Source organism: Oncorhynchus mykiss, chromosome 23 (genome assembly GCF_013265735.2).
Source record: "Oncorhynchus mykiss isolate Arlee chromosome 23, USDA_OmykA_1.1, whole genome shotgun sequence".
NCBI lineage: Eukaryota > Metazoa > Chordata > Actinopteri > Salmoniformes > Salmonidae > Oncorhynchus > Oncorhynchus mykiss.
Genome location: NC_048587.1, coordinates 46965391 through 46992349, shown reverse-complemented (window position 1 = coordinate 46992349; position 26959 = coordinate 46965391). Strand labels below are relative to the sequence as shown.

The 26959-nt window shown below is 45.0% G+C and overlaps 1 protein-coding gene across 3 annotated transcripts; it reads right to left on the bottom strand.

The window, feature by feature from the left end:
* Positions 1-84: 84 nt before the first annotated feature.
* l3mbtl2 (L3MBTL histone methyl-lysine binding protein 2) lies at positions 85-26897 on the bottom strand. 3 transcript variants are annotated; one of them, XR_005039217.1, is made up of 18 exons: positions 26808-26897; positions 25926-26419; positions 25545-25689; positions 25268-25401; positions 25011-25134; positions 23121-23203; positions 22887-23004; positions 22572-22706; positions 11492-11580; positions 11093-11342; positions 10906-10967; positions 10608-10712; positions 5384-5525; positions 2301-2383; positions 1913-2147; positions 1490-1534; positions 804-1366; positions 85-591 (listed from the first exon to the last, which is right to left on the bottom strand). XR_005039217.1 is itself a non-coding variant. In XM_036960596.1 (18 exons), exons 2-18 carry the CDS (start codon positions 26298-26300, stop codon positions 410-412), a joined length of 2466 nt encoding a protein of 821 aa, XP_036816491.1. In that variant the 5' UTR covers positions 26301-26419; positions 26808-26897; the 3' UTR covers positions 85-409. The 3 variants fall into 3 exon arrangements, 2 of the variants coding, with proteins under 2 accessions (XP_036816491.1, XP_036816493.1); XM_036960596.1 differs by having other exon boundaries at positions 1208-1366; XM_036960598.1 differs by lacking the exon at positions 26808-26897 and adding an exon at positions 26688-26807 and having other exon boundaries at positions 1208-1366.
* Between the last annotated feature and the right edge of the window lie 62 nt (positions 26898-26959).

Genomic DNA, 26959 nt, shown 5'->3' with positions numbered 1-26959 from the left:
CATGTGTTTCCTAGCAGATCCTAGTTTAGTCAGTGAAATGTCAAACGTGAAGGAAGGTCATAAATCCCACAGACACTCAGAGCAACCAGTTCACTGAAGTACTTTAATCCAGGATTGTATATACAACAACCAAAAGGAATCTGGATATAAAACAAATAAACATTATACAACAACATCGACTGGGTGTTTGTTATTCAATGTATGGAAGAATGTCCTTAACGGGTGTCACAGTATTGGCCTTTCTGTTAAACTGGAACAGTTTTATTCAGCTCCAGAGCAGAGAATGTTCAGAAGTGGGACCAGCTCAACAGACTCATCTGATCTTCAGGTTCAGGTGATCCAAGGCTGTGATGGTGTAGAATGAAGTTAACCACAGACATTCATCTACGGTCAGTTTGGATAATTGTATTCAGGGTATATCAATTTCAGTGAGTCTCAACGTTCCATCGGTTCCACCTCTGTCTGTTGCTTTCTGCTGGTCCTCTCCCTGTGGCTCCTGCTTGACCACCCCCAGGGAGGGTGGAGGGACCTGGGCCTCTGGCAGGGTCGGTGCGATGGGGGTCTCCACCTCCTCCACCTTCACTGCTATGACTAGAGAGAAAGAGGAAAAGAGGACAAACACAATGAGCAATTAAGAAAAGTGAAAGGCATTCAATAATCATCTGCATGTTCTCTTTCTTCCAAGTTATCAACTACATCTGGTATGGCTGGACTGGACGTCATTACAGGATGTGTTTCTACTCACTCTCCTGCTCCTCAGGTTCTGCCTTAATCTGCTGTGTGAGGGATGTGTGTCTACTCACTCTCCTGCTCCTCAGGTTCAGCCTTAATCTGCTGTGTGAGGGATGTGTGTCTACTCACTCTCCTGCTCCTCAGGTTCAGCCTTAATCTGCTGTGTGAGGGATGTGTGTCTACTCACTCTCCTGCTCCTCAGGTTCTGCCTTAATCTGCTGTGTGAGGGATGTGTCTACTCACTCTCCTGCTCCTCAGGTTCAGCCTTAATCTGCTGTGTGAGGGATGTGTGTCTACTCACTCTCCTGCTCCTCAGGTTCAGCCTTAATCTGCTGTGTGAGGGATGTGTGTCTACTCACTCTCCTGCTCCTCAGGTTCAGCCTTAATCTGCTGTGTGAGGGATGTGTGTCTACTCACTCTCCTGCTCCTCAGGTTCAGCCTTAATCTGCTGTGTGAGGGATGTGTGTCTACTCACTCTCCTGCTCCTCAGGTTCAGCCTTAATCTGCTGTGTGACGGATGTGTGGTCTGACTGTTCTGGGGTTCCGGCCTCAGGTTCAGACTGTTGGCTCGGACGTCTTGGGGGGCGGTTCTTGGAGATGAAGTTCGCCAGTTTCTTCTTCACCATCCTTTTCTCTGGAACGTGCAAAGAGAGAGGGTTACAACAGAGGAAAACATTGAGTTGCATGGTTGAATCTAAAAGTGGGTTATCTGGTTTAGTTAGTATCTGTGGTGTGGGATGGTTTTGGGAGGACGTACTCTTTTTCCCCATAGGCTTGTGTTTCTTGCGACTTGCAACAGGATCTACGAAAAGGAGAGAACACAAACATTCCAAACAAACGGCACTCAAAGCATCAACACCAAACAGTGGGGTATGTGTGTTAGTGCCGTCCATCCCTCGGTCCAACCTGGACCCAGGAGTAGACATAAAAAGTTAAGTAGTTGCAAAGTTGCTAAAGTTGTCCGTGAAGCGATTTGAACAGGCAACCTTTGGATTGCTATACGTTTGCCTTATATGCCCACCCATCCACCCTGACCAAACACATTTCAATTTGCCTTCAGGAACCTGTCTTATGGACCATACCAAACGTAACATATCATACTCATTTGAGCGTCTTAGATTTTAATTTACTATGTTACGTCTAGTCTATGAGACCAGGCTGCTGAGTCCTCAGTTCTTACCTGGTCCAATGGGTGGCTGGAGCTGGTATCCTGTGACCTCGCACCAGCCCACAGGGTAGATGTCTGGTGACTGAACGTCCACCCACTGGTCAAAGTCCGGCTCCCAGCCATCAAAGTGCAGCAGTAGCAGCCGGCCCACACAGCGCCTCACGGTGGCGACGCACACCAGCCACGGCTCCATCAGGTCCACAGCTTCCAACTTCATTTTCTGAGTGAAGCCGTGACCTGAGCTGTCCTGTAGGACACACACGCAGTCACGCCCGCCCACACGCCATAGAACCAGAAACAGAACAGTGTTTCTAAACCTCTCTCAGTACCAATAGCTTCTCACAAGTCCATATACTGGAGACTGGGTATGACACTGGGTATATAAACAGCTTTGAGTTACCGTGTTGAAGAGCTGTGCTGGCGCTGTTCTGGCTCCCTTCTCCTCAAGGTATTTTGCCCAGGAGAAGGTTTTCCAGTCATAGCCTGGTAGAGAAGATGAATATGCCACCGGTATAAGGGATATGACACTGCATGTGGAACCACTCACTTAATTCTTATTATAGATTCACCATGCAGGTGGTGTTTGCCCAAAACATTAAACCAGAGCAACAAGAAAAAGGAAAAGAAAGAGAGCAGGGGAGAGAGCAGTGGAGAGCGAGCGTGTAGGGGAGAGAGCGTGTAGGGGAGAGAGAGAGAGAGAGCGCGTAGGGGAGAGAGAGAGCGCGTAGGGGAGAGAGAGAGCGCGTAGGGGAGAGAGAGAGCGCGTAGGGGAGAGAGAGAGCGCGTAGGGGAGAGAGAGAGAGCGTAGGAGAGAGAGAGAGAGAGCGTAGGGGAGAGAGAGAGAGAGCGCGTAGGGGAGAGAGAGAGAGAGCGCGTAGGGGAGAGAGAGAGAGAGAGCGCGTAGGGGAGAGAGAGAGAGAGAGCGCGTAGGGGAGAGAGAGAGAGCGCGTAGGGGAGAGAGAGAGAGCGCGTAGGGGAGAGAGAGAGAGAGCGCGTAGGGGAGAGAGAGAGAGCGCGCGTAGGGGAGAGAGAGAGAGAGCGCGTAGGGGAGAGAGAGAGAGAGCGCGTAGGGGAGAGAGAGAGAGCGCGTAGGGGAGAGAGAGAGAGAGCGCGTAGGGGAGAGAGAGAGAGAGCGCGTAGGGGAGAGAGAGAGCACGTAGGGGAGAGAGAGAGCGCGTAGGGGAGAGAGAGAGCACGTAGGAGAGAGAGAGCGCGTAGGGGAGAGAGAGAGAGAGCGCGTAGGGGAGAGAGAGCGAGAGAGAACGTAGGAGAGAGAGAGAGAGAGAACGTAGGAGCGAGAGAGAGAGAGAACGTAGGAGCGAGAGAGAGAACGTAGGAGCGAGAGAGAGAGAGAACGTAGGAGAGAGAGAGAGAGAGAACGTAGGAGAGAGAGAGAGAGAGAACGTAGGAGCGAGAGAGAACGTAGGAGCGAGAGAGAGAGAGAACGTAGGAGAGAGAGAGAGAGAGAGAGAGAGAGAGAGCGCGCGCGTAGGGGGGAGAGAGAGAGAGTGCGTAGGGGGGAGAGAGAGAGAGAGCGCGTAGGGGAGAGAGAGCGCTCGTAGGAGAGAGCGCGCGTAGGGGAGAGAGAGAGCGCGCGTAGGGGAGAGAGAGAGAGAGCGCGTAGGGGAGAGAGAGAGAGCGCGTAGGGGAGAGAGAGAGAGAGCGCGTAGGGGAGAGAGAGAGAGAGCGCGTAGGGGAGAGAGAGAGCACGTAGGAGAGAGAGAGAGAGAGAGAGCGTAGGGGAGAGAGAGAGAGAGCGCGTAGGGGAGAGAGAGAGCACGTAGGAGAGAGAGAGAGAGAGAACGTAGGAGAGAGAGAGAGAGAGAACGTAGGAGAGAGAGAGAGAGAGAACGTAGGAGCGAGAGAGAGAGAGAACGTAGGAGCGAGAGAGAGAGAGAACGTAGGAGAGAGAGAGAGAGAGAGAGAGAGAGAGAGAGAGCGCGCGTAGGGGGGAGAGAGAGAGAGTGCGTAGGGGGGAGAGAGAGAGAGAGCGCGTAGGGGAGAGAGAGCGCTCGTAGGAGAGAGCGCGCGTAGGGGAGAGAGAGAGCGCGCGTAGGGGAGAGAGAGAGCGCGCGTAGGGGAGAGAGAGAGCGCGCGTAGGGGAGAGAGAGCGCGCGTAGGGGAGAGAGAGAGCGCGCGTAGGGGAGAGAGAGCGCGCGTAGGGGAGAGAGAGCGCGCGCGTAGGGGAGAGAGAGCGCGTAGGGGAGAGAGAGAGCGCGTAGGGGAGAGAGAGAGCGCGTAGGGGAGAGAGAGAGCGCGTAGGGGAGAGAGAGAGCGCGTAGGGGAGAGAGCGTAGGGGAGAGAGAGAGAGCGTAGGGGAGAGAGAGAGAGCGCGTAGGGGAGAGAGAGCAGTGGAGAGCGAGCGTGTAGGGGAGAGAGAGAGAGCGCGTAAGGGAGAGAGAGAGAGAGCGCAAAGGAGAGAGAGAGAGAGAGAGAGAGCGTAGGGGAGAGAGAGAGCGCGTAGGAGAGAGAGAGAGCGCGTAGGAGAGAGAGAGAGAGAGCGCGTAGTGGGGAGGGAGAGAGAGCGCGTAGGGGGGAGAGAGAGAGCGCAAGGGGAGAGAGAGAGGCGCGCGCGAGAGAGAGAGGGAGAGCGAGAGAGGGAGAGCGCGAGCGAGAGAGAGAGCGCGAGCGAGAGAGAGCGAGAGAAAGAGCGCGAGAGAGAGAGAGAGCGAGAGAGAGAGAGAGCGAGAGAGCGAGCGCGAGAGAGAGCGAGCGCGAGAGAGAGCGAGCGCGAGAGCGAGCGCGAGAGAGAAAGAGAGAAAGAAATGGAGAGAAGGGGGGAGAGAGAGAGAGAGAGAAGGGGGAGAGAGAAGGGGGAGAGAGAGAGAGAGAGAGAAGGGGGAGAGAGAGAGAGAGAGAGAAGGGGGGAGAGAGAGAGAGAAGGGGAGAGAGAGAGAGAGAGAAGGGGGGAGAGAGAGAGAGAAGGGGGGAGAGAGAGAGAGAGAAGGGGGAGAGAGAGAGAGAGAAGGGGGGGAGAGAGAGAGAGAGAAGGGGGGGAGAGAGAGAGAGAGAAGGGGGGGAGAGAGAGAGAGAGAGAAGGGGGGGAGAGAGAGAGAGAGAGAAGGGGGGGAGAGAGAGAGAGAGAAGGGGGGGAGAGAGAGAGAGAGAGAGAGGGGGGGAGAGAGAGAGAGAGAGAGAAGGGGGGAGAGAGAGAGAGAGAGAAGGGGGGAGAGAGAGAGAGAGAGAGAAGGGGGGGAGAGAGAGAAGGGGGGAGAGAGAGAGAAGGGGGGAGAGAGAGAGAGTAGTGGGGAAGAGAGAGAGAGAAGGGGGGAGAGAGAGAGAGTAGGGGGGAGAGAGAGAGTAGGGGGGGAGAGAGAGAGTAGGGGGGGAGAGAGAGAGAGTAGGGGGAGAGAGAGAGAGAGAGTAGGGGGGAGAGAGAGAGAGAGAGTAGGGGGGAGAGAGAGAGAGAGAGTAGGGGGGAGAGAGAGAGAGAGTAGGGGGGAGAGAGAGAGAGAGTAGGGGGGAGAGAGTGTAGGGTATTACCAGGGGGTGGTGTGAGCTGGATGTTGTGCTTCTGGCAATATCCCTTGGGTAGGATGGCATGGGAGGAAGCATGGTAGCAGAACCAGTCAGACCCATCACCTGACCCATCAATGCCCACCATCAGGTAGCCATCCAACAGCACCTGGGAGAAAGAGAGAGTAACAACAGTTACCTTGCTACTAGACTCCATTTCAAGGTAATCCAAGATGGCGTGGCAGTCGGACGTGTGTTTTGTCTTATCCTGTGTAAATAATTGTTTTCCTCGTTTTCCCCCCATATTTTTTTGTATATATTTTAATCTCAATTTTCATTTACGGACTGAATATACTCTCCTGCAACCCGCCTCACCCAATGTGGTACGGATCTGCTATTTTTATACTTTAGAACCAGAACCCCCATCAGAAGCTAGCCAGCTAACTAGCTAGTAGTCAGTCAGCCACTGCAAGGGGTCTTCACCGTTGACTCGGACACCAGCCAGCCTCAGCTCGGTCAATACCTGCCAGACTGCACAGCGCGATATCAACCCAGAGCATATCGGACTGTTTTTACTCAACCACATCTCCGGATTCCTACAGCAAGCTCTGGACCTTTACACCGGATCATCGCACCTAGCTAGCTGAAATCACATGCGGAGACCTCACCTGGCTTAACTGGTGCCTCGAGAGACGCAACCGCTCTCATCGTCACTCTGCCTCGGTTTACCTCCACTGTACTCACATCCTACCACACCCTTGTCTGTACATTATGCCCTGAATCTGTTCTACCACGCCCAGAAATCTGCTCCTTTTATTCTCTGTCCCCAACGCACTAGACGACCAGTTCTTACAGCCTTTAGCCGTACCATTATCCTACTCCTCCTCTGTTCCTCTGGTGATGTGGAGTTTAACCCAGGCCCTGTAGCCCCCAGCATCACACCAAGGTGCTCTCATTGGTTGACTCCTGTAACCGTAAAAGCCTTGGTTTCAGGCATGATAACTTCAGAAGCCTCCTCCATAAGTTTGCTTTATTCACTGCTTTAGCACGCTCCTCCAACCCAGACGTCCTAGCCATGTCTGTATCCTGGCTTAGGAAGGCAACAAACATTTTTTAAATTTCCATCCCTAATTACAACATTTTCCGTCAAGACAGAACTGCTAAAGGGGACGGAATTGCAATCTACTGTAGAGATAGCCTGCAGAGTTCTGTCATACTATCCAGGTCTAAGCCCAAACAGTTCGAGCTTCTACTTTTAAAGATCCATCTCTCCAGAAATAAGTCCCTCACTGTTGCCGCTTGTTATAGACCCCCTCAGCTCCCAGCTGTGCCCTGGACACCATTTGTGAATTGATAGCCCCCCATCTATTGTCAGAGATCGTACTGCTAGGTGACCTAAATTGGGATATGCTTAACACTCTGGACATCCTACAATCAAAGCTAGATGCCCTCAATCTCACACAAGTTATCAAGGAACCTACACCAGGTACAACCCCAAATCCGTAAAACATGGGCACCCTCATAGATATCATCCTGATCAACTTGCCCTCCAAATACACCTCTGCTGTTTTCAACCAGGATCTCAGCGATCACTGCCTCATTGCCTGCGTCCGTAGTGGGTCCGCGGTCAAACGACCAACCCTCATCACTGTCAAACGCTCCCTAAAACACTTCTGCGCACAGGCCTTTCTAATCGACTTGGCCTGGGTATCCTGGAAAGATATTGACCTCACCTCGTAAGTAGAGGATGCCTGGTTGTTCCTTAAAAGTGCTTTCCTCACCATCTTAAATAAGCATGCCCCTTTCAAAAAATGTAGAACTAAGAATAGATATAGACCGTCGTTCACTCCAGACCTGACTGCCCTTGACCAGCACAAAAACACCCTGGCGTACTGCACTAGCTTCGAATAGTCCCCACAATGTGCAACTTTTCAGGGAAGTCAGGAACCAATACATGCAGTCAGTTGGGACAGAAATTTCAAACAGAAATTTGCATTCTGCAGCACTAATTCCACAAAGTTTGGGGACACTGTAAAGTCCATGGAGAATAAGAGTACCTACCTCCTACCAGCTGCCCACTGCACTGAGACTAGGAAATACTGTCACCACTGATAAATCCACGATAATCGAGAATTTCAATATTGCACCTGGCAATCCCAAACCCGGCCAACAGCTCCGCACCCCCCGTGCTTCTCCTTCACCCAAATCCAGACAGCTGATGTTCTGAATGAGCTGCAAAATCTGGATCCCTACAAATCAGCTTGGCTAGACAATCTGGACCCTCTCTTCCGAAAATGATCTGCTGCCATTGTTGAATTCCCTATTACTAGTCTATTCAACCTCTTCGTATGAGATTCCTAAAGATTGGAAAGTGGTCATCCCCCTCTTCAAAGGGGGAGACACTCAAGAGCCAAACTGTTACAGACCTATATCCATCCTGCCCTGCCTTTCTTAAGTCTTCGAAAGCCAAGTGAACAAACAGTTCCCTGACCATTTTGAATCCCACCATACCTTCTCAGCTATGCAATCTGGTTTCCGATTGCATAGCCACGCTCAAGGTCGTAAATGACATCATAACTGCCATCGATAAAAGACAGTACTGTACAGCCGTCTTCATCAACCTGGCCAAGGCTTTCGACTCTGTCAATCACTGTATTCTTATCGGCAGACTCAACAGCCTTGGTTTCTCAAATGGCTGCCTAGCCTGGTTCACTAACTACTTCTCAGATAGAGTTCAGTGTGTCAAATTGGAGGGCCTGTTGTCCGGACCTCTGGCAGTCTAAGGGGTACCACAGGGTTCAACTCTCGGGCCGAATCTTCTCTGTATACATCAATGATGTTGCTCTTGCTGCGGGTGATTCTACGCAGACGACACCATTCTGTATACATCTGGCCCTTCTTTGGACACTTAACAATCCTCCAGACGAGCTTCAACGCCATACAACACTCCTTCCGTGGCCTCCAGCTGCTCTTAAATACTTGTAAAACTAAATGCATGCTCTTCAACTGATTGCTGCCAGCACCCGCCTGCCCGACTAGCATCACTACTCTAGACGGTTCTGACTTAGAATATGTGGACAACTATAAATACCTAGGTGTCTGGCTAGACTGTAAACTCTTCTTCCAGACTCACAATAAGCATCTCCAATCCAAAGTTAAATCTAGAAGAATCGGCATGCTATTTCGCAACAAAGCCAAACATACCCTTGTAAAACTGACTACCCTACCGATCCTTGACTTCGGCGATGTAATTTACAAAATAGCCTCCAACACTCGACTCAACAAATTGGATGTAGTCTATCACAGTGCCATCTGTTTTGTCACCAAAGCCCCATATACTACCCACCACTGCGACCTGTATGCTCTCGTTGGCTGGCCCTCACTACATATCCGTAGCCAAACCCACTGACTCCAGGTCATCTGTAAGTCTTTGCGAGGTAAAGCTCTGCCTTAGCTCACTGGTCACCATAGCAACACCCACTCGTAGCATGCGCTCCAGCAGGTATATTTCACTGGTCATCCCCAAAGCCAACTCCTACTTTGCCGCCTTTCCTTCCAGTTCTCTGCTACCAATGACTGGAACAAATTGCAAAAATCACTGAAGTTGGGGACTTATATCTCCCTCACTAACTTTAAGCACCAGCTGTCAGAGCAGCTTCCGATCGCTGCAGCTGTACATAACCCATCTGTAAATAGCCCATCCAACCAACTATCTTCCTCATCCCCATATTTGTTTTTGTTTTTCTGCTCTTTTGCACACCAGTATTTCTACTTGCACATCATCCTCACATATATCACTCCAGTGTAAATTGCTAAATTGTAATTACTTCGCCACTGTTGGCCTATTTATTGTCTTACCTTCTTACTTCATTTGCACACACTGTATACAGATTTTTCGATTGTGTTATTGATTGTACATTTGTTTATCCCATGTGTAACTCTGTTGTGTTTGTCGCACTGCTTTGCTTTATCTTGGCCAGGTCGCAGTTGTAAATGAGAACTTGTTCTCAACTGGCCTACCTGGTTAAATAAAGATATATATATTTATTTTTAACAGGTTGAATCACAAGTTTGCTGGACAGAAGAAGCCATTAAAGCACTACACAGCTGATTTAAATAATCAAAGCTTGATGAGTTCATTTCAATCAGATGTGTAGTGCTAGGGCAAAAACCAAAACATGAACCCCTTGGGGTCCCTAGGGCCGAGTTAGGGAAACCCTGCTTTTATACAGTTACAGTTTAATGGCTGCGATAGGAGGACATTGAAGATGGATCAACAACATTTGAGTTACTCCACAATACTAACCTAAATGACAGAGTGAAAAGGAAAGCCTGTACAGAATAAACATATTCCAAAACATGCAACCTGTCTGCAATAAGGAACTGAAGTAATAATGCAAAAACTGTGGAAAATAAATGATGTCTTGAAAAGAAAGTGTTATATTTGGGAGTACCACATGGTGGTGGCTGCTTCATGTTATGGGGTTAGCTTGTCATCGGCAAGGACTAGGGAGTTTAAGATACAAATAAATGGAATAGCGCTAAGCACAGGCAAAATCCTTGGGGAAAACCTGGTTCAGTCTGCTTTCCAACGGACACTGGGAGAAATTCACATTTCATCAGGACAATAACCTAAAACACAAGGCCAAATCTACAGTGGAGTTGTTTACCAAGACATCATTGATGTTCCTGAGTGGCTGAGTTAATATATGACAAGACATGAAAATGACTGTCTAGAAAAGATCAATAACCAACTTGTTTTTTAAAGAATGTGCAAATATTGTACTATCCAGGTGTGCAAAGCTCTTAGAGATTTACCCAGAAAGACTCACAGCTGTAATCACTGCCAAAGGGGATTCTAACATGCATTGACTCAGGGGGTTGAATAATTATCTAAAATCAAGATAGAACACCAATTTATTTATCTTCCTTTGAAATTAGAGTATTTTGTGTAGATCGTTGACAAAAAATTACAATTAAATCCATTTTAATCCCTAATTTAATACACTATAAGTACATTTGTGCAAATACTTGACACCCTCAAATGGAGGGACAAGATACATAGTGCTTTAATTTCTAAACCGAAAAACATATGAAAATTCCCTCAAATAAAAGGTGACATTCTGTTGTGTCACCTCATATAAAACAGTCCAAAATGTTGGAGTATAGAGCCAAATTAAGTGTACATAGACAATATTAGTTAAAAGATCACAGCATTGCAGCCAAGAATGAGAATCCGCTCAATCATTACCTTTTGTATAGTGGCCACACAGATGTTGCCCAGGTTTACAGGATTGATGGCCTCCAGCTTCATTCCCACCTCAAAGAAGCCTCCTTCCATGTACACAGTCCTGGGCTGTGGGGGGGGGGGGGCTCACAGAGAGGCATAACAGTGTTATAAAAGTCCAGTCATGAAACAAGCCGTTGTGGCATGCAGAAACACAGCGCTCCATTTGTGCTTATTTTGCAGACTCCTCTGGTGTTAATCAAACCATCAACAAATGAGCTATAGATAGACAATGATTAATGTGATCAGTCTGTATACTGACCTTCTTAAACAGCATGGGGACGCTATCACAGTACACCTTACGGAATGTTGGGTGGTCAACGTCTGGGGAAGAACGTTTCATATTATCAACCTTCAACTTTATCAACATAGAAAACAACCCCCCCCCCCCCCCCCCCCCCCCCCCCCCCCCCCCCCCCCCCGGTGCACAAGTTGGTTTAATCCCGTACCAGCCAGTTTGATGACATGACCCACTTTGCTGGACCAGCCCACTGGGTGCAGAAGGGGGCTCCACATATGGCACCAGACATCAGAGAGGGGCTCCCCTTTGGCCTCCTGCTCCCCGTCCTCATAGACCAGTCTTAGGCGGCCTCCGGTCACAGTGTCCACCACTGCCAGCCGTGTCCGGCTCACCAGAGTGCGGTCCACCACCTCCACACGCATGCCAGTACGGAACGGACACTTCATACTCTCGGCCAGCTGTGAGTGAGTGAGTGATTGAGTGAGTGAGTGCGAGTGAGAGAGTGAGAGAGAGAGATGGCCATTACAGAGACATGGGGCAGTGGTGGAGAGATGTGGTAATTTGGTTGGTTCTACCACAAAGAAAAAGTATGTCTGACACACGTTACCTTCATATAGAAGTCCACAGGCAAAGTTCTGGCTCCAACCAGCCGGTTCATCAGATACTCCTTCCAGTCAGAGATGTTCTGGTGCACAGCTAGAAAAGGGACACACAACCAATAGTGTGCATTCGGAAACTATTCAGACCCCTTCAATTTTTCCACATTTTGTTACATTACAGCCTTATTCTAAAATTGATTAAATTGTTAGTTTTTCTCATCTACACATAATACCCCATAATGACAAAGCAATTTTTAGACATGTTTGCAAATGTATAAAATATAAAAACTGAAATATTACATTAAACATAAGTATTCAGACCCTTTACTCAGTACTTTGTTGAAGCACCTTTGGCAGCAACTACAGCCTTGAGTCTCCTTAGGTATGACGCTACAAGCTTCGCACACCTGTATTTGGGGAGTTTCTCCCATTCTTCCCTGTAGATTTGCTCAAGCTCTGTCAGATTGGATGGGGAGTGTCGCTGCACAGCTATTTTCAGGTCAATGGCTGGGCCACTCAAGGATATTGAGACTTGTCCCGAAACCACTCCTGCGTTGTCCTGTTGGAAGGTGAACCGTCGCCCCAGCCTGAGGTCCTGAGCATTCTGGAGCAGGTTTTCATCAAGAATCTCTCTGTACTTTGCTTCGTTAATCTTTCCCTTGATCCTGACTAGTCTCCCAGTCCCTGCCACTGAAAAACATCCCCATAGCATGATGCTGCCACCCCCATAGCATGATGCTGCCACCCCCATGCATCACCGTAGGGATGTTGCCAGTTTTCCTCCAGACATGACGCTTGGCATTCAGGACAAAGAGTTAAATCTTGGTTTCATCAGACCAGAGAATCTTGTTTTCTTAGCTCTAGGAAGAGTCTTGGTGGGTCCAAATTTTTTCCATGTACGAATGATGGTGGCCACTGTGTTCTTGGGGACCTTCAATGCTGCAGACATGTTTTGGAACACTTCCCCAGATCTGTGCCTGGACACAATCCTGCCTCTGAGATCTATGGACAATTCCTTCGACCTCATGGCTTGGTTTTTGCTGTGACATGCACTGTCAACTGTGGGACCTTATATAGACAGGTATGCTTTTCATATTCATGTCAAATCAAAATCAAACTTTATTTGTCATGTGCCGAACACAACAGACCTTACCGTGAAATGCTTACTTACAAGCCCATAACCAACAATGCAGTTCAAGAAAGAGTTCAGTTTATTTGGTAAATATTTTCTTAAGTAAAAAAAAATAATGAAAAAACAATAAAATAACAATAACGAGGCTATATACAAGGGGTACCTGTACAGAGTCAATGTGCTGGGGGTACAGGTTGGTTAATTGTACACATAGGTACTGGTAAAAATGACTATGCATAGATATGTAAATAGTCCGGGTACCCATTTGATTAATTGTTCAGCAGTCTCATGGCTTGGGGGTAGAAGCTGTTACGGAGCCCTTTGGTCCTAGACTTGGTAATCCGGTACTGCTTGCCGTGTGGTAGCAGAGAGAACATTCTATGACTTGGGTGACTGGAGTCTTTGACAATTTTTTGGACACCGACTAGTATATAGGTACTGGGTGGCAGGAACTCGGCCCCAGTGATGTACTGGGCTGTACGCACTACCCTCTTTAGCACCTTCAAGGTCAGATAACGAGCAGTTGCCATACCAGCCCGTGATGCAACCGGTCAGGATGCTCCTGATGGTGGAGCTGTAGAACTTTGAGGATCTGGGGACCCATGACAAATCTTTTCAGTCTCCTGAGGTGGGAAAAGGTGTTGTCATGCCTTCTTCACGACTGTCTAGGTTTGGACCATGATAGTTTGTTGGTGATGTGGACACCAAGGAACTTGGAAACTCTCGACCAGCTCCACTACAGCCCCGTCAATGTTAATGAGGGCCTGTTTGGCCCGCCTTTTCCTGTAGACCACGATCAGCTCCTTTGTCTTGCTCACATTGAGGGAGAGGTTATTGTCCTGGCAGTCTCTGACCTCCCTATAGGCTGTCTCATCATGGTCGGTAATCAGGCCTACCACTGTTGTCATCAACAAACTTAATGATGGTGTTGGAGTCGTGTTTGGTCACACAATCGTGGGTGAACAGGGAGCACAGGAGGGGACTAAGCACGCACCCTTGAGGGGCTCCAGTGTTGAGAATCAGCATGGCAGACGTGTTGTTGCCTACCTGTACCACTTGGGGGCAGCCCGTCAGGAACTCCAGGATCCAGTTGCAGAGGGAGGTGTTTAGTCCAAGGGTCCTTAGCTCAGTGATGATCTCTGTGGGCACTATGGTGTTGAACGCAATCAATTGAATTAACCACAGGTGGACTCCAAGTTTGAGAAACATCTAGATGGAAACAGGATGCACCTGAGCTCAATTTCAAGTCTCATTGCTTTTTGTTTCGAGTGCATTACTTTTAATTTTGAAAAATAAAAAATGTATACATATTTTTATTGGCAATTTTATTTATTTCAACTTTATTTAACCAGGTAGGCTAGTTGAGAACAAGTTCTCATTCGCAACTGCGACCTGGCCAAGATAAAGCATAGCAATTCAACACATACAACATAGAGTTACACATGGAATAAACAAAACAGTCAATAATACAGCAGAAAAAAGAAAACAAAAAAGTCTATATACAGTGAGTGTAAATGAGATAAGATAAGGGAGTTAAGGAAATAAATAGGCCATGGTGGCGAAGTAATTACAATATAGCAATTAAAACACTGGAATTGTAGATGTGCAGAAGATGAATGTGCAAGTATAGATACTGGGGTGCAAAGGAGCAAGATAAATAAATAAATAAATACAGTATGGGGATGAGGTAGATAGCCCATCTGTAAACAGCCCATCTATGTACAGGTGCAGTGATCTGTGAGCTGCTCTGACAGCTGGTGCTTAAAGCTAGTGAGGGAGGAAATAGTCTCCAGCTTCAGAGATTTTTGCAGTTTGTTCCAGTCATTGGCAGCAGAGAACTGGAAGTAAAGGCGACCAAAGGAGGAATTGGCTTTGGAGGTGACCAGTGAGATATACCTGCTGTAGCGCGTGCTACGAGTGGGTGCTGCTATGGTGGCCAGTGAGCTGAGAAGGCGGGGCTTTACCTAGCAGAGACTTGTAGATGACCTGGAGCCTGTGGGTTTGGCGACGAGTATGAAGCGAGGGCCAACCAACGAGAGCGTACAGGTCACAGTGGTGAGTAGTATATGAGGCTTTGGTGACAAAACGGATGGCACTGTGATAGGCTGCATCCAATTTGCTGAGTAGAGTGTTGGAGGCTATTTTATAGATGACATCGCCAAAGTCGAGGATCAGTAGGATGGTCAGTTTTACAAGGGTATGTTTGCCAGCATGAGTGAAGGATGCTTTGTTGCGATATAGGAAGCCGATTCTAGATTTAATTTTGGATTGGAAATGCTTAATGTGAGTCTGGAAGGAGAGTTTACAGTCTAACCAGACACCTAGGTATTTGTAGTTGTCCACGTATTCAGAACCGTCCAGAGTAGTGATGCTAGTCGGACGGCGGGCAGGTGCGGGCAGTGATCGATTGAATAGCATGCATTTAGTTTTACTTGCATTTAAGAGCAGCTGGAGGCCACGGAAGGAGAGTTGTATGGCATTGAAGCTCGTCTGGAGGTTAGTTAACAGTGTTCAAAGAAGGGCCAGAGGTATACAGAATGGTGTCGTCTGCGTAGAGGTGGATCAGAGAATCACCAGCAGCAAGAGCGACATCATTGATGTATACAGAGAAGAGAGTCGGCCCAAGAATTGAACGCTCTAGCACCCCCATAGAGACTGCCAGAGGTCCGGACAACAGGCCCTCCGTTTTGACACACTGAACTCTGTCTGAGAAGTAGTTGGTGAACCAGGATAGGCAGCCATTTGAGAAACCAAGGCTGTTGTCTGCCAAGAAGAATGTGGTGATTGACAGAGTCGAAAGCCTTGACCAGGTCGATGAAGATGGCTGCACAGTAATGTCTCGTATCGATGGCGGTTATGATATCATTTAGGACCTTGAGCGTGGCTGAGGTGCACCCATGACCAGCTCTGAATCCAGATTGCATAGTGGAGAAGGTACGGTGGGATTCTAAATGGTCGGTAATCGGTTTGTTAACTTGGCTTTCGAAGACATTAGAAAGACAGGGTAGGATAGATTGTAGGGGTCCAGATTTTGCAGCTCTTTCAGAACATCAGCTATCTAGATTTGGGTGAATATAAAGAAACACAAATTACAACTTGAACAGGTACATCCTTTTATCCCCTTATATGTATTGAAACACCTCCCTCCCCTTAACAAAAGCAGCACACATAAAAATGTAATAAAACATACAATTGGAAATAATAAATATACGCACATATGCACACATACAGTCAAAAGTTGACACCTACTCATTCAAGTGTTTTTATTTATTTGTACTATTGTCTACAGTGTAGAATAATAGAAGACATCAACACTATGAAAAAACATATGGAATCATGTAGTAACCAAAAAAAGTGTTAAACAAATCAAAATATATTTTAGATTCTTCAAAGTAGCCATCCTTTGCTTTGATGACAGCTTTGCACACTCTTGGCATTCTCTCAACCAGACTCATGAGGTAGTCACCTTGAATTAATTTAAACTAACACCTGTTGAAAGTTAATGCGTTTGAGACAATTTTGTTGTGACAAGGTAGGGGCGGTATACAGAAGATACCCCTATTTGGTAAAAGACCAAGTCTTTTTACCAAAATTTAAAGAACTTCTTCAAGTGCAGTCGCAAAAACCATCAAGCGCTATGATGAAACTGGATCTCATGAGAACCACAACAGGAAACCCTAACCCAGAGTTCATTAGAGTTACCAGCCTCAGAAGTTGCAGCCCAAATAAAATTGAAGTCTGCCATTTACACCTTAGCCAATCACATTTTTTTTTTTTTTTTTTAAACACAGTTTTTCACAATTCCTGACATTTAATCCTAGTAAAAATTCCCTGTCTTAGGCTAATTAGAATCACCACTTTATTTTAAGAGTGTGAAATGTCAGAATAATAGTAGAGAGAATGATTTATTTCAGCTTTTATTTCCTTCATCACATTCCCAGTGGGTCAGAAGTGTACATACACTCAATTAGTATTTGGTAGCATTGCTTTAAATTGTTTAACTCGGGTCAAATGTTTAGGGTAGCCTTCCACAATAAGTTGGGTGATTTTTGGCCCATTCCTCCTGACAGAGCTGGTGTAACGGAGTCAGGTTTGTAGGCCTCCTTGCACGCACATACTTTTTCAGTTCTGCCCACATATTTTCTATAGGATTGAGGTCAGGGCTTTGTGATGGCCACTCCAATACCTTGACGTTGTTGTCATCAAGCCATTTTGCCACAACTTTGGAAGTATGTTTGGGGTCATTGTCCATTTGGAAGACCCATTTGCGACCAAGCTTTAACTTCCTGACTGTTGTCTTGAGATAATTTCCATGCCTCATGATGCCATTTATTTTGTGAAGTGCACCAGTCCTTCCTGCAGCAAAGCACCCCCACAACATGATGCTGCCACCCCCGTGCTTCACGGTTGGGATGGTGTCTTCGGCTTGCAAGCCTCCCCCTTTTTCCTCCAAACATAACGATGGTCATTATGGACAAACAGTTCTATTTTTGTTTCATCAGACCAGAGGACATTTCTCCAAAAACTGATCTTCGTCCCCATGGGCACTTTAAAACTGTAGTCTGGATTTTTTTATGGCGGTTTAGGAGCAATGGCTTCTTCCTTGATGAGCTGCCTTTCAGGTTATGTCGATATAGGACTCGTTTTACTGTGGACATAGATACTTTTGTACCCGTTTCCTCCAGCATCTTCACAAGGTCCTTTGCTGTTGTTCTGGGTTTGATTTGCACTTTTCGCACTAAAGTACATTCATCTCTAGGAGACAGAACGTGTCTCCTTCCTGAGCAGTATGATGGCTGCGTGGTCCCATGGTGTTTATACTTGCGCACTATTGTGTGTACAGATGAACGTGGTACCTTCAGGCATTTGGAAATGGCTCCCAATGATGAACCAGACTTGTGGAGGTCTACAACTGTTTTTCTGAGGTCTTGGCTGATTTCTTTTGATTTTCCCATGATGTCAAGCAAAGAGGCACTGAGTTTGAAGGTATGCCTTGAAATACATCCACAGGTACACCTCCAATTGACTCAAATTATGTAAATTAGCCTATCAGAAGCTTCTAAAGCCATGACATCATTTTCTGGAATTTTCCAAGCTGTTTAAAGGCACAGTCAACTTAGAGTATGTAAACTTTCTGACCCACTGGAATTGTGATAGTAAATTATAAGTGAAATAATCTGTCTGTAAACAATTGTTGGAAAAACAAAGTAGATGTCCTAACAGACTTGCCAAAACTATAGTTTGTTAACAAGAAATTTGTGTTTAAATGACTGTAAGTCATTTAAGTGTATGAAATCTTCTGACTTCAACTGTAAATGCTTCAGAGTTCAAGTAGCAGACACATCTCAACATCAACTGTTCAGCGGAGACTGCGTGAATCAGGCCTTCATAATCAAATTGCTGCAAAGAAACCACTACTAAAGAACACCAATAATAACAAGAGACTTGCTTGAGCCAAGAAACACGAGCAATGGACATTAGACCGGACATTAGAATCTGTCTGATGAGTCCAAATTAGAGATTTTTGGTTCCAACTGCCATGTCTTTGTGAAACGCAGAGTAGGTGGACAGATGATCTCTGCATGTGTGGTTCCCACCGTGAATCATGGAGGTGGTATGATGGTGCTTTGCTGGTGACACTGTCAGTGATTTATTTAGAATTCAAGGCACTCTTAACCAGCATGGCTACCACAGCATTCTGCAGTGATACGCCATCCCATCTAGTTTGCGCTTAGCAGGACTATAATTTGTTTATCAACAGGACAATGATCCAACACAATTCCAGGCTGTGTGAGGGCTATGTATGTCTAAGAGTGTGTAAAGCTGTCATCAAGGCAAAGGGTGGCTACTTTGAAGAATCTCAAATATATTTTGATTTGTTTAACACTTTTTTGGGTACTACATGATTCCATGTGTTATTTCATCGTTTTGATGTCTTCACTATTATTGTACAATGTCAAACAAAAATGTAAATAAAGAAAAACCCTTGAATGAGTACACGTGTCAACTTTTGACTGGTAATGTACATACACAAAAATACATCTAAAATATCAAAACATGCTATCCCTTCCCTCCCACACCCTCTCATATCCCCTGTTGGCCAACATTCATACTCCTGATAAATGGAAGGCTACTGTTCAAAAAAGGAAATTAAAAGGCTGCCATCTCAAGAAAACATTATCAGTACAACCTCTCAAAGTGTTTTTTCTAAGTGTAGAAAAGACATTAGATCTTTCAACCAGGCTGATACAGTGGGGGGTTGGAGGATTTCCAATTAAGCAAGATGTGCCAGCAGGCTATAAGGGAAGCAAACTTTACAACATCTGCTTTACTTTTAGTGAGACTAGGCAACAAAAGATGGAACTCCAAATATAGCAATCAAAGGACAAGCCTGCGGGTCAATATCTAGAATTTTAGAGAGAGTATTAAAAAAGAATGACCAACACTCAGACATCTTAGAGCATGAATAAAACATATGGGTGTGGTCTGCCAGAGTGATTGCCAGAACATCTATCACGTGTCATTTGTGTCTGGGAGGAATTTACTACGTTTTTCTATGGTGTAGTGAATTTTGTGCAAGACCTTGAACTGAATGAAACTTAACCGAGCATATGGAGTTAAGCCTAAGGCCTCCTTGTTGATTGGAGAGGGTTCAGAGGAAAGCATCATATAATCTAGAAATCAGAAACCTAGGTCAAATTTCATTTTAACAGATTGGATTCTACCAGCTAAGAAGAGAGGCAGACTATCCAAGCGTTGTAAGTCTGCTTTAACTCATGTGACTAGACTTGCTAAGTTTATTTTATGGAGGGTGGAGAATGTGTTATATTCACACCTCAATAGGAAACACCAGAGGGCGACAGACGTAAAGGCAGTGGGGTTGATGGGAAAGCATTCATTTTTCTGAATGTTCAATTTGTAACCGGAGAATGATCCAAATGTGTTTAAAAAATGCATTGTTATCAGAGTTCACGTATTCATACATATCCGTGAGATGAAATTGGACCCAAAACCAAATCTTATCAAAACTGAAATAAATAACCCCACTCCACCAGGTCGAAAGCCTTCTCTGCATCAAGAGAAGCAACCATTTTAGGGTCTGGAGAGAGGAGAGAGTATAAACGTTCAAAAGACGACGTACATTGGAAAACAGTTGTCACCCTTTGATGAAACCTATTTGATCATCAGATATGACATCCTGAATCCAGGGTTCCAACCGGCATGCTAGAACCTTAGCTAATAGTTTAACATCATAGCTCAAAAGTGAAATGATCTTTATCTTTCTTGAGTATAAGTAATATGGAGGCTTGAGTTAGCGTCGTGGGGAGAGAGCCCTGTGATAACGAGCCGGTGAACATACCTAATAGTAATGGGGCGAGTTGATCTGGGAATTCTTTTGAATAATCGGTTGGGAAGCCATCAGGGCCTGGGGCCTTGCCACTTTGCATTAACTTTAGACCCTTTGTTATCTCATCTAGATGTTGAGGGTTGTCCAGAACTTCACTGATGTCCATACTAAATGGATGGAATATTCAAGTTATCTAAAAAGTTGTCCATAGCCGTAATATCTGTTGGATTTGTAGAGGGTAGAATAAAATGGACACAAAACTTGAATAAATATTAGAGGGATCACTTGTAAGATTACAGGAAGAGTTATATAACTGAGATGCTGACTGGCGTTTAAGTTGGTGTGCCAAAAAGCGGCTGGCCTTGTCACCATATTCGTAGTACGTCCCCTTAATTTGTTGCAACAGAAACTCTGCTTTATCAGTGGAAAGTAGATTAAATTGAGTTTGAAGTTTCAACCTCTATAAGTATATTCAGGGGATGGTGAAGTTTGGTGAAGCGGTCTATTGCCAGGATTGAGTCCAGCAGTTCTTGAAATTATCTTTCCCCGTAATACAGCTTTGAAAGTCTCCCAAAGAAGAGAGGGGGAGGTGTTGTTATTTTTATTCCTTTGAATGAATACATTTATGTTAGTTGAAATAAAAAGTTGAACAATTCTTTGTTAGACAATAGGGCCATAGGGTCAAATGTTTTTTTTGCGTTCGGAGTGAATGCCAGAATGTCCAGAATGTGGGGGGAATGGTCCGAAATTACTATAGCAGAATATTCTGTAGTTTTAACTGAGGGGAGAAGGGTTCTAAAAAAAATGTAGTCTATGAGTGAGTATGCTTGATAAACATGAGAAAAGTAGAAGTCTTTTGTGACAGGGTGGAGGAAGTGCCATGGATAAACACAACCCATTTGGGTCGTGAATGTAGAAAGAGCTTTTGCCATCCCGGAAGGAGTAAGTGTTCTGGGATTAGACCGGTCGAGTCATGGTTCAATAACAAAGTTAAAGTCCCCGCCAAAGATGAGACGGTGGGTGTCAAGATTAGGGAGAGAGGCGAAAAGAGATGTCTTAAATCTAGTGTCATCCCAGTTAGGGGCGTAAACATTTGCAAGTACTTCAGGGGTCTGGAAGAGTGTCCACTAACTATTGTATAATGTCCTCCAGGATCTGAAATGATCTGAGAGGGTGAAAACTGTGCTCGTTTGTGAATCACTATTGCGATTTCCCTGGCTTCGCCGTTAAAATTAGAATGAAAAACCAGTCCAACCCAGGCTTTACGCGATCTAGTATGGTCGTTAACACATATTACATTTCTTCAAGAAAAGCACCTATAAGTATTCAGGCTGTTCAGATGTGAAAATACTCTGGAGCTCTTAATTTGCCCTCCACAACATGCAAATGTTCCATGTCACCAGTCTGACTGGAAGCCCCAAAATATCATGCTGACTTGTTGTTGAACTAGACATGAATCCTTATAAGAGGAGAAGTCAAATGAAGAAAAATGAGGAAGAGAGATTGAGAGAGAAGCTACATGAAAAAAAAAAACATTGAATTAAACAAAAACTTAGAGAAACACAAGAATCTTTGGATAATGCCAACATAACCCACCTCCTCACCCACTCAACATACATATATAAATAAAATATAAGTGATAGTACAACACCATTCAAAAAAAATACAAATTTTAAACTTAGCAGCAGAACTTCTCTCTTACTCGGCATCCGTTGATTACCCTAAACATGTACAGTGAGGTCAAACCGACCTAGGAAAGAAGTTACATACACCCTTGAAATTAAAAAATAAAATATGTCAGTAGGTAAGTGTACAATTTGGGTTTTGGCCACACTTTAAATAAAAGAGTATAACCTTCAGATATTGAAAAATGTTAACTGTGATCGGTGGCATTTCAATGGCCATAATATGAATGTAGTCCACTAGGTGTCGCCACATGACTGAGTAATGAGAAACATTCTAAAGTAGGCTATGAAAATGGTCAGCCCCAGTCTTTGTAAATTGTTACAAATGTCCTTAGGGGGAAACAATGAAATAACAGTATACAAATGGACAACTAGCATTTTGGATATGTACAATTAAGCAAATGAACCAGGGATCTAAACTCCTCTGCTAGTGCAACAATTAAACAAGAGTCAAATTGGAAGAGTGATAGTTTTAGATTCCAATGTTGTTGTGGAATCCAAGATAAAGTGAATGTGACTGAGGACCATCAGTGACCAGGGCCTGAATACATATGTAAATAAGGTATTTCAGTTTTACTTTTTGTTATAAATGAGCAAGAATGTTTAAAAACATGTCATTATGGGGTATTGTGTGTAGATTGATTAAATAAAAATGTGTCCTCATCAATTTTAGAATAAAGCTGTAACGTAACAAAATGTGGAAGAAGTCAAAAGGGTCAGAATGGACTGTATTGATCCACTAGCAAAACATTTAATGAACCCACTTTTTTTTTTTTGTAAGTGTAATCAAATTGTTGCACTTCTTCAGATACTGCTTAATAAAAAGGATGTCTCATTACCCACAATTATTTATTATTTTTTTACAGAAATGTTAACTAAAACTTTTAGACCTATAGTACTCTATACCTGTGGAGGTCACTCACCCTGTGGTGGCACCAGCAGCTTGCCGGTCATGGCACACCATCCGATGGGGTACATGTCTCCAGAACCCAGGCTGCACCAGAAGTCCTGGCTGCTGTCCTCCTCAAAGCCCTCGTACCTCAACCGAGCTTTATAGCCTGGAAAACAGAGAGAGGAAGAGGTAAACTAACATTCAGTCCATGACAAAAAAAATAATCATGTTTGATGTCTCAGGATGCCTCCTAAATGGAACCTTGTTCCCTGTGTAGTGCACTATATAGGGAATAGGGTGCCATTTTTAGATGTCCCATCAATCAGTTTCAGAGTATTTGGCTGACCTGCAAGTTGGATGATGCTAGCGATCCAATACACTTTACTGGGCAGGATGGCACTAGTGTTCAGGACCTCTACCTTTAACCTCACTGTGATGTCATCCCACTGGGCACAGAGTGGCGCCTGCAGGGGAACAGCAGCAACGTTAGTTCACCAGTAGAATAAAGAAAGCAATTTATTGCTACGCAACTTTAAAATAGAATAGGATAGTATTGTAATAAGTGAAAAGGAAGACTTGCATGTCTGAAGCAGGCCACTGAAGCAGCAAGAGAGCCTGCCTTCTCCAGGTAAGCACCCCAGTCAAAGTTTCCTGTTGCTGCAACTATATGACAAGGGGAAAAGGGAGAACCAACAGGTCTGTCTCAGAAAGGAACTAAATGTTTCCCCTCTTCTAACTTACATATAATGATTGAGAGGATTTGTCTTCCTGGCTGCAATGGTGTGATGTTTTAACTAATATTTTCAATATACACTTAATTCTGGCAGCTTCATTAAATAGTACCCACAAAACACTAGTCTCAACGTCAACAGGTGACTCCGGGATGCTGGCCTTCTAGGCAGAGTTCCTCTGTCCAGTGTCTGTGTTATTTTGCCCATCTAAATATTTTCTTTTTAATTGGCCAGTCAGATATGGCTTTTTCTTTGCAACTCTGCCTAGAAGGCCAGCATCCTGGAGTCGCCTCTTCACTGTTGACATTGAGACTAGTGTTTTGCGGGTACTATTTAATGAAGCTGCCAGTTGAGGACTTGTGAGGCGTCGGTTTCTCAAACTAGACACTAATGTACTTGTCCTATTGCTCTGTTGTGGACAGGGGCCTCCCACTCCTCTTTCTATTCTGGTTAGAGACAGTTTGCACTGTTCTGTGAAGGGAGTAGTACACAGCATTGTACGAGATCTTCAGGTTCTTGGCAATTTCTCACATGGAATAGCCTTCATTTCTCAGCACAAGAATAGACTGATGTGTTTCAGAAGAAAGTTCTTTGTTTCTGGCCATTTTGAGTCTGTAATGGAATTCACAAATTCTGATTCTCCAGATACTCAACTAGTCTCAAGAAGGCCAGTTTTATTGCTTCTTTAAAATCAGAACAACAGTTTTCAGCTGTGCTAACATAATTGTAAAGGGGTTTTCTAATGATCAATTAACCTTTTAAAATGATAAGCTTGGATTAGCTAACACAACGTGCCATTGGAACACAGGGGTGATGGTTGCTGATAATGGGCCTCTGTACGCCTATGTAGATATTCCATTATTTAAAACGTTTAAATCATTATTTATATATAAATAAAAAACCCTTGAGGAATAACGTGTACACACACACACAACATTCTCAGTATTATTTATTTGTATTTATTTTCTCCTTCTTTAAAAAAAGTCATATTGTTCTTTAGTCATAGTGTTCTTAGTTTAAATGTGTGTTGCTGTTCCTGTCCATTAGTGTTGTGTATTTTGTCATGTTCTATGTTGTGTGGACCCCAAGAAGAATAGCTGCTGCTTTTTCAACAGCTAATGGGGACTTTCTCACTCATCATTTTTCACGATTCAGTCATGATTATCCGTAATTATACATTATTTACCATTAAATTTCAATTGGGCACAACATAATCCAAAGCAAACTGCAAATGGGCTCCCGAGTTGCGCAGCGGTCTAAGGCACTGCATCTCAGTGCTAGAGGCATCACTACAGACCCTGGTTCGATTCCAGGCTGTATCACAACTGGCCGTGATTGGGAATCCCATAGAGCAGCATTCAATTGGCCCAGCGTCGCACGGGTTAGGCAGTCATTGTAAATAAGAATTTGTTCTTAACTGACTTGCCAGGTTAAATAAAGGTTAAACAATCCAACAAGTTTGTAGAGTCACAAGCTTGATGGAGTCATTGTGTGCTAGGAATATGGAACCAAATCTTAAAACTTTTCACAACTTTATTACACTATAAGTGAAATTGTCAAAATACTTATGACACCTTCAAATGGGGAGACTAGATACCAAGTGCTTTCATTTCTAAACCGCAAAACAGATATGACAATGTCGCCTCATTTTCTCTCAAATCCAAAACGCTGAAGTATAGAGCCAAATTAAAAGTTAGGCTTTTACCCCAGCAATGTAAAAGCCCTCCAAGTGGTCTCACCATCCTGTCCAGTAGAGCTGGAGCTGTTGTCCTGACTGCTTCCCAGAGAAGCAATCATGTTTCCCATCTGGGTGGACCAGGCAGTCTTAATCAGCACCTTGGCCTTCTTGGTGGGAGGCTTTCCCTGGAGAAAATAAAACATTGAGTGAAGCCAAGGGTGATGCTATATAAAAGGCTTTATAAAAGGCTATACAGTATAAAGTCTATAAACATCTAGCCTCACCACCTGTAACACACAGACAGATATTCTCTCTCACCTGAAGTCGTGCCAGGATAGAGGACTTCTTGCAGTTGGAGGAGTAGGCTCTGGAGCAGGAGACGCTGCAGAAACGCTTGGTCTTGGAATAGAAGGTGTCTCTGGTCCCGCTGAAGCCACACATCTCACACACCACTGTGTAGGGAAGAGGATGAGAATATGTTACAGAACAGATTGGTGGTTTTGGTGATCCATGATGAGTATCCTTGCCTGGAATTTTATATCAGCAGGCTAACTAATTAACTTTATATCAACAGGCTAACGCAGTCTTCCCTCACCCGGTCCGTCATCTATAGTGAGAGCAGAGTAGTAATCTCCAAAATAATCATCCATCTCATCTTCATCATCTTCATCTTCATCTTCGTCATCGTCATCCTCTGCATCAGTGTCATCCGACTGCAGAGGTCCCCCCTCAACATCCTCCTTTCAGAGAGAGGAACAAGGTTGGGTTAGAGAGAGGGTCATGTATGATTTGAACTGTTCTGAAACATGGAACTGTGCTTCAGCTATTAAATAAACTGTCTTTAACATCACAGATTACCAACCTTATGTTATAAATCTAGCAAGCTACCGCTTGTTTACAAAAGTATAGTATTGCGCTTGTTTTTTCTCAATGTCAGGTGGACACTGACACACAACACTAACGGTCACAGACTCACCGTGTCATATTCCTGTGGTTCTACAGGGACGCCACGTCTCTGGGCTTTGGGGGTGCACACGTTGCAGCCGAAGCCCTCACAGGAGGTGCAGGGGGGCCGTATGAACACTGTGGGGACAGCCCCATACTTCAGCTTCAGCTGTCCTTTGGCAGCGAGAGCCTTGAGGACGGGGTAGGGCTTGTTTTCAAAACACTCCTTACCAAAGTGTTCACAGCAAAGCTGGGAGTTCGGCGAGGCGGTCCAGTTGCTCCGAGTCCGCTGGACCTGCTTCTCCCATTTGTGAAACTCCTCTGTGTCATTGTTAGGGAAATTGTACAGAGTAACACCATCTTCCCACGACTTGCCACACCCATACGCCACACAGCGGTCGGGCATCGTCTTCTGGCACGTGATTAGACTGTTTTGAGAATGACGTCTGGCAGTCAAAGTCTAGAGTCAGGTCTTCCTTCTTGTTGTCTCGTGTGATGTCATACCACTGCTCCTGGGGCTGCACTCTGTAACCAAAGGGGCAAGATTGAATTTGACATCACATTATTGGTTAAAATGGGACCTGTGCTCCTTGCATCAGAAGTGTATTCTATACTTTAAACAAAATCTTAATTTCTTCATGTCTTCTCTAATATCGAACATAACAGTGCTGATTGCACATCCAATGGCATTCAACAATTAACATTAGTTTGCTACCTTGCTAGCTAGCAAGCTAACAGAGTATTAGTGCAGTAACCTCGCTATGCGTTTCTCCGAATCTATTCTACCACTCACCAACACTGTAAAAGCAATCTTAACTTTCGTTTATTAGTATTCTAGCAATGTACACTTGAATCCCTTCGCTTTAAAACAACTTTGCAAAATCAGCCTCAGTAACACATGTTAGTCACCTACCGCTTCTTCGTGTTTATTCCTGTGAAAGGTATTCTGGGAGTTGTAGTTTTCAGAAGACATATTCCTCCCATGTCTCTGAACCAGTGATCAATAATTCCCTATTACAGAAAAAACACAATTTCCCTTAATCGTTATTACTCTATTGACTTCTC

Bases quoted from the DNA above. Each gene is read 5' to 3' on its own strand.
- l3mbtl2 (XM_036960596.1), bottom strand. From the start codon at position 26,300: ATGCCCGACCGCTGTGTGGCGTATGGGTGTGGCAAGTCGTGGGAAGAT. The intron at 2,148-2,300 runs GTAACTCAAAGC...TGTGTCCTACAG, and splicing joins CAGCACAGCTCTTCAACACG to GACAGCTCAGGTCACGGCTT. The intron at 1,367-1,489 runs GTACGTCCTCCC...TGCACGTTCCAG, and splicing joins CAAGCCTATGGGGAAAAAGA to AGAAAAGGATGGTGAAGAAG.